Source organism: Ochotona princeps, chromosome 15, assembly GCF_030435755.1.
Source record: "Ochotona princeps isolate mOchPri1 chromosome 15, mOchPri1.hap1, whole genome shotgun sequence".
Lineage (NCBI taxonomy): Eukaryota > Metazoa > Chordata > Mammalia > Lagomorpha > Ochotonidae > Ochotona > Ochotona princeps.
In genome coordinates, this window is record NC_080846.1 from 24381878 (window position 1) to 24389146 (window position 7269).

General features: G+C 36.9%; 1 protein-coding gene across 1 annotated transcript; it reads right to left on the minus strand.

The window, feature by feature from the left end:
- Nucleotides 1-730: 730 nt before the first annotated feature.
- Nucleotides 731-5431, minus strand: IFNG (interferon gamma). The gene is made up of 4 exons (XM_004583008.2): nucleotides 5225-5431; nucleotides 3963-4031; nucleotides 3687-3869; nucleotides 731-1484 (listed from the first exon to the last, which is right to left on the minus strand). The coding sequence occupies exons 1-4, from the start codon at nucleotides 5336-5338 to the stop codon at nucleotides 1344-1346; spliced, it is 507 nt and encodes a 168-aa protein (XP_004583065.1). The 5' UTR covers nucleotides 5339-5431; the 3' UTR covers nucleotides 731-1343.
- Between the last annotated feature and the right edge of the window lie 1838 nt (nucleotides 5432-7269).

A 7269-nucleotide genomic window follows, 5' to 3' on the forward strand; every position in this document is an offset into this window, starting at 1 on the left:
ATAGCCTGGATTCCAATCCATTCTCCTCTCTTTCTTTCTCTAGAATTTATACTCATTGTCCCATACTCAGTGATGTTCGCTCTGGTGGACTGAGTGGGAGAGATGCAACAAGAGGATACCAAGATGAGGGATTGAGTGAGGAACTGAAGGAGGATGTAGTAAGAAATAAATCTCTGTGTGCCATGCTTGGCAATTTGGACTACTTTAGATAGCAAAAATTTTAAATTGAATGATGACATAATAAAATCTATATTTTGAGAAGTTTAAATAAAACAGCTGCCAAGTGGAATAATGAAAGTCACCATATTACCAGTTGGGAGAATCACTGTATTTAATGTTACTCTAGATTTGCATGGCTAAAAATTAATTTCTTCCAGGGCCAGTGCAGTAGTGTATCAGGTTAATCTGCTGCCTGTGGATTCAGTTCTAGTCCTGCTGCTCCCCTCTAATTCAGCTCCCTGCTGATAACCTGGGAAATCAGCCGAACATGGCCCAAGGCCTTGGGTTCATACACCCACATGAGAGTCCTGGAAGAAACTATTGGTTCCCAGATTAAAACTGGCCCGGCTCTGGTCTTTGCACCCACTGGGGAGTGAACCAGGAGATGGGAGAGTTTTCTCTCTCTCTCTCTCTGAATTCAAGTAAAATAAATCTTTAAAAAAACACACATAACTTAATTCCTAATGCATCTGCACACAGTTCATTCATCCCAGCTGTCACTTAAACAAAAGTCAGACATCACATACACAGCTGTAAATTCTGCTTTATTTACATATATATTAGATATTAGATATTGATAAACTAAACAAGTGTATTACTTTCCATTTAGGGGAAGTCGCAGTTGTCAACAATATTCAGAAGCATCTGGAATGAAATTTCCTGAGATGCTATTTTTTATTAGGGGACAAGGTCACATCGCCTGGTAAGTTCAAGTGGTGTCTGACATGCTATTAAAGCAGTGGCTCAGAATGCAGACATGTTCTCAAACAGTCAGAAACTGGATAGTATCATTTTATGCACAAGTGTTCATTGTATCATCAAGTTAAAAAGCACACAGCACACAAGATCTTGCTGAATAATCTAAGCTGCCTGTCTGGCCCCAGATGTAAAGCCTTCTAATCACGTAGTATTGCCTAATTAGAAAAAAAAGAGTCAAATGAAATAGTTACAAGATTCAGGAATTATAAATAAGATATATATTAATAGATAATCATTTGCATTACATAAAAGTTGCCATTATAAATACTTTCAATCAATGAGTTTAAAGTATATTTCCATATAAATAATGTTAAATATTAATAAATAGGTTTAGATTAAAAATTCAAATATTGCAGGTAGGTTGATCAGTATTTGGATGCTCGCCGGCCTCGAAACACTCCACTTTGACTCCTTTTTCGCTTTTTGGTGTTAGGTTTTGAAAACAGAAAATTCACAACATTGGAGAGTTCACTTATTGCCTTGCGCTGGACCTGTTGGTCATCTACCTATTTGGGAAAGAAAACAAAAAAGCTGTCAGGACATTCTGCTGGTAAAGTAATGACCAGTAGAAACAAGTATCCCTTTAAAAAAAAAAAGTCATCTTTCACTACTACTCGATTTTTTCAATACTTAGGGCTAAAATTTAAATTACTGGTTGTGCTACATAGGATGAGGGTTGTTACCTATTCTTAAACATGTTGCTACAGAATTTTCAAAAGTATATAGTGAAAAGAGTCCTGAAATGGAGTATGGGTAAAAATAGGTTTGTACTTCTTGCATAGAATACTTTTGACCTGAACCAATCACTTAACATCATTGAACCTTTTTTGTTTTTCTAACCTAAAAAGTGAAGCAATTGATTGGATGAACTCTAAGTCACCAATTCTATTTCCTTATATTTCAACAAGTCACTGCTGTCTGTATCAAATAAGTTAATATCCTCCTAACCTAAAGACCTACTCAATGACTAAGAGAGCAAGAGCCAGGTGCTTGGAGAAGTCCCATCCCATTGAGTACCCAGAGTTCCCCAAGTGACTATAACACACCCAGCCACAGGTAAAGGTTAATTACATTACAAAGAGCAACACTTTTTAATTTCCCCTAGATCAGAGCACTTGCCTTATTTCTACATTGGATTTCAAATAAATGTAAACTTAAAATCACAAATTGTAACAATTTTTCTGTACTCTACCTTCTATGTCAGCAAACTTGAATTAAGTGCATTTCTTCATTTTAACCAATAAAGACATTTAGGCAATTTCATGCTTAATAAAATGAGAATCATTTCCTGATATGTTAGCTTTGCCACTATATTCATTTCTAGTACTGGAAAACTGGTGGCCACTTTGTAATATTTTTGAGAATGACCAGACAGATTCTAAGCTCCAAGATAAATTATTAAATTGTATAACATGCCTAAAATAGATTAGCAATTATGAAAAAAAGCAAATAACAATTAGGAGTTCATTCAAAATTGCCCTTCTTGAATCAGGAGACCTGAAGATGCCAAAAAGATGGAGGCAAGACAATTTTAGTGTTTCAAGGGCTAATCACAGCAGAGCGGAAGCTGTGGGTTTGCAAATGGCAAATTTTATCTTCCAGAAAAGCATCACCAAGATGCATATCTGACACAGAATAGCATGCCAGGAGAAGCACAGAGCTAGGAACAAGCACTTCCTGTCCGTAGCCTCTGACCAAACAATGTCTTCTGCCACCCCTCTTTCAGTCCTGGGGACTCACAGTAAGAAGAGACCAAAATATAATAAAAGCTGAACACAAATCCCAAGAGCTCCAGAACTAACAAGATTCCTGACCTCGTGTTCACACCCATTGATGCCAAAGTCAAATCCAGAGGAAATATGGGGGAAAGGTGATTTTCTCTATGTTTTAAATATATCTTTAAGCTTCTAAAAGCCATAATTTTTGCCAAACCCTTGAGGCAATTTCATGTGATAAAGAAGAGAAAGCTGAATATTTCACTAGCTGACATATCCTAGGACCTGAAAGCTGATAAGTCAATTTTTTCCCAAGAGCAGTCTACCTCTTAATTCTAAAATCAAGCAAACAGCCAGCATTTTCACTTCCAATTGGGCTGCACTGTCTGAGAAGCCAACAAGAAACTGGCAGTGGAACGCTCCTGGCACTGCCTCACAGGCTGCTCTCCTCTCTCATTCTCATTCTCATTTTCTATCTATGACACTGCACAAGAAAGAAGACAGGAAAATCGGGTGATGAGCTCCACAGGCTCTTTTTAAGAGTCCCAGACAGATGCGTGATTCATCTCAGATCACAGTTCCTTGGCCACTGAGTTGAGAGGAGAAAAATCTTCTTACCCATGCTCTGTTCTTTCCACTAAGACATATAGCCTGCCATCAAAATTTCCATCACACAAACTAGAGGCAATGAGAGCATTGCTTCTCAGTATCCCTCCCCGCCTCCTTCCTCTTGACTCGATTTGTCCATTCACCTGTCTTAATGTAATCATTTTAATGATAGCATGAAGTGTTTCTAAAAGATACACTTAAATTATTCCCATACTGACTTTGCACAATCATCCAATGCACTAACAAAATTAGGAAGAGTGGAATGGGCTAACCTACATGACTGCAGCAACTGTCAGATGATTTCTACTTTCTGAGAATTAAATACTGAGCAAGAGCCTATGCAATTTCTCACTGAAACTAATGAGAGAATTAGAATGTCCTTACCGAAATTTGAGTCAGATTTTGGAAGTCTTGCAGCTTAGTGAGGCTACTATTGAAGAACTTCACAAAAATGTCTTCCTTGATGGATTCCACGCTCTCTCTGATGACCTCGTGGTCTTTCAAGTTGTCAAAGAGTTTGAAGTAGAAGGAGACAAGTTGGCTCTGAATTATTTTGAGGTCACTCTCCTTGGGCAAATACAACAGGAAGAGAATGATGTGAATTTGTCCATCGCAAGATAAAAAACAGGAAAATCAGATAGACGGGAATGTGTAACTTACCTCTTTCCAATTTCTCAGAATATTCAAGAAAAGTGGTCCACCAGTTGCCACATCTGAAGTATTTGCTTTCTGAAAAGAGAAGGAAAAGTTGATTTATAAATATTCCATAAACTGTTTCTAAAATGTACTTCAATGTTCCATGGAACTCAGATGCTGATAATATTCATTAATTTTCAATCATTCTGTTCAGTTCTAGCAATAACCATTCTCAAAAGTTGAGGGTTAGATGTAGTCAGACTATAAGTTCTCCTAGCTTTCTTACTAATTAGCATAATTCTTACACTGCAATGTCACATATATGTTCAACAAGCCTGATGGAACTTTAAAAGTCTCCAACAACTACAGTAAGTTAAAACACACACACACACACACACACACACACACAACAAAGCCATTCCACTGTAGCTATAGAATACTGCCCTCTTATGGTATAAGTCTCTGTGTCATCCACCTGTTCGCATCTATGATGTATTGTTGAATGGGCTTTAAACAATAGCTTCAAATACGTACATATGAGATTTGATTTATATTACAAGAATAAAATAGACTGTGAATGCTAGAACTTTATTGGATACTAGCCAATTTTCGGACAAATGATAAAATATTTACAACTCAAAAATTATTTTCATTAACCATAAATAAAGCTTTAAGAGAAACTTAAAAAAATAAAAAAAACTCCAAGCCAGAATGAAAATCTCAGCAAGTGACTGAGTTCAGGAATAATTTCCCAGTAAAACAAACGCATCTGTAGAATTCTGTAGTCACTCTTTTGGCAACAGCACTTATAATTTATTTTTATACGCCTACAGTTTAAGGACCTCATCTTCTTTTATTTCAGTGTATAAGTTATATTTCTTTTATTGTTTGAAATGCTAATCTCAGCATTTTACTGCCATCTTCATAGTAGGCTAAGAAATAAAACACTGAAAGCCAACCATTCTGTTGATGTACATATCACTTGGCTTATCAGAACTGAATGATTTTTCATCACAAAGATATCAATACGCTTTATATTCATTTGATGCCCATCTTCTAGAAGATTCATGTGTGCTCTGTAAATACAGTGCATTGAGCAGGAAGTTGAAGTAGTGTCTAAATTATTCAGTAAAAAAAAAAACCCATCCAACCAATAATTAGTAAAATAACAGCAAGTCTTCTCAAAATGACTGTGAACTGGAGATGACAGCCCATCTTATCCAACTGCAAGTTAACATTCAGTCATTTTCAACCATAAGCAAGTATTGTTAAAAGGTCATACTCACAAAATATTCCTTTATCTGATGTGCTTCTTTGGAAAGTATCTCCTGACAGTAACAGCCTGAAGAACCCAAAATGATGCAGAGTTGAAAAGCCAAGAAGCAGCTTGTGTAATTCATTGCTTCAGAGAGGGTTGGGTTGAAATAGTTGAAATCAGTGGCAGTATATGAAGTTGATCAGGTTCAGAAGACTTGGCTGGCTCCTCTTCTCGAACGGCTGATCGGCAGATGATCAGAACAATGTACCACACCTCCTTTGGCTGCTGGTATTTATACCTGATTGAAGTCTCATCAGGATTACGTATTTTCACAACTTTTTTTAAGATGAGATGGTGACAGATAGGCAGGATTGCTAGCTAGTTTGTATTAATAACTATGGTTTTGTGGCATTTTGGTGTTGTCGTTAGAGTTTCCTTTCAACTTCTTGCGATCTTTGACGATGAGCCAGACCCATTATGCCCACCTGTGCCATTATTGTGGGATCCTTTGAAAGCACTTTTACTTCACACCATTCAGGGGCTGGAAATTTTTTTACACTCCCCATTTTGCCCTTGTGAAATGTTGACTCCTCATCCACAGAGCACATTGATCATTTGTTTGTGGTTGGGAAGAAGTGAAAAAGGAAATTCTAGGGCCTCTCAAATTTTGACAAAGGGGGAGCATTTTCAAGTTTTTCTTGCAAATGACCAGAAAGCAAGGAAAGACTGTGGTTAAAAGAGCAATGTGGTAAGGAAGTCCTTCATCAGACTTGGTTAGTAAAAAATCTACCCCAAATTGTTCTAGGCCAACACTGCCCAACAGAAAGTTAATGCAATCTACATAAGTGAAATCAAATTTTCTGGCAGTCCCATTAATAAATGTAAAAAATGACACAAAATAATTTTTAAAATATTAAACTTGATGCAATTTAGCCAAAATATTTCTGTATCTATCAATGCACATTATTTTTTTTAGATTTTTTTTTTATTTGAAAGTCTTGTTACTGGTCTGATACTCTGCAAAGATTTCTAGAGTCCTCATGATCAACTTCATATTAGCTATTTCTGTACCTTCTTCCACGTTTGAGTTAAAATTAGAAATTTTGTCTCTTTGCTTCCTGGACAAACTTTTCATTCCTATCACATTGTCTCATGGAGAGGTGCTTGTAGACAGTACTGGATAAGTGTAGACTTACAGCTGGCTTAAAGCTCTATTTTGAATTATTCGTTCTCATGTTCTGACCTTATTGCCATCAGGTTTAGCCTGTGGAATAATAGTTTTTAATTAAATAGCGTGAATAACTAAAATTAGAAACGTGGTGCTCGAGTGCCTGCCAGCTGGAGCAATGCCGTGGATTATTTTATGTGAATGAAAAGGCCAAAATGATCTTTAAGAAGTTGTCTTCTCAAATAATGAACAAGTTTAGAATATATCTCTGGGGGAAAAAATCCTCTTAAAAGCAACAAAATGTAATCTAGAGGAGTGAGACTGACACTTTGAAAATTGATTATTGGTTGCAGCTTTATCAATAATCTTAAGGAACAGTGAGTTTTATGTTCTACTTTCTAATTGTTGAATTCATTATTAATTGAGAATTAGGCCTGTGATTGAGAAGTCAAGGGAAAATATGCCATTGAAAATCTTGCAGGGGAAAAAAAGAAGGAAGGAAGGAAGAAATGAAGGTTATGGGAAACTCAAGCAAAAGGAAGGGTAGAGGGAGAGGTATCACTACGCTCCTAACGCTGTGACCTGAAATTGGTTCACTTTGTATGAGGAAAGGAATTTCTAGAAAACAAGTCAAGAGTATGAAAGTCTAATTTCTGCACACAAAGCTCTACTTTTTAAAAAAATAAATATTTATTTTATTTTTACTGCAAAGTCATATATACAGAGGGGAGGAGAGACAGAGAAGAAGATCTTCTATCCAATGATTCACTCCCCAAGTGGCCGCAACAGCCAGAGCTTCACGGATCCAAAACCAGGAGTCAGGAACCTCTTCCAGGTCTCCAACACAGGTTCAGGGTCTCAAGGCTTTGGGCCGTCCTTGACGGCTTTCCCAGGCTACAAGCAGG

Excerpts from the sequence above, each read along its gene's own strand:
- IFNG (XM_004583008.2), bottom strand. The coding sequence starts at position 5,338 with ATGAATTACACAAGCTGCTTCTTGGCTTTTCAACTCTGCATCATTTTG. Across the intron at positions 4,032-5,224 it reads ATCAGATAAAGGAATATTTT|AAAGCAAATACTTCAGATGT; the intron begins GTGAGTATGACC and ends TTCTCTTTTCAG. Across the intron at positions 3,870-3,962 it reads TTCTGAGAAATTGGAAAGAG|GAGAGTGACCTCAAAATAAT; the intron begins GTAAGTTACACA and ends TATTTGCCCAAG.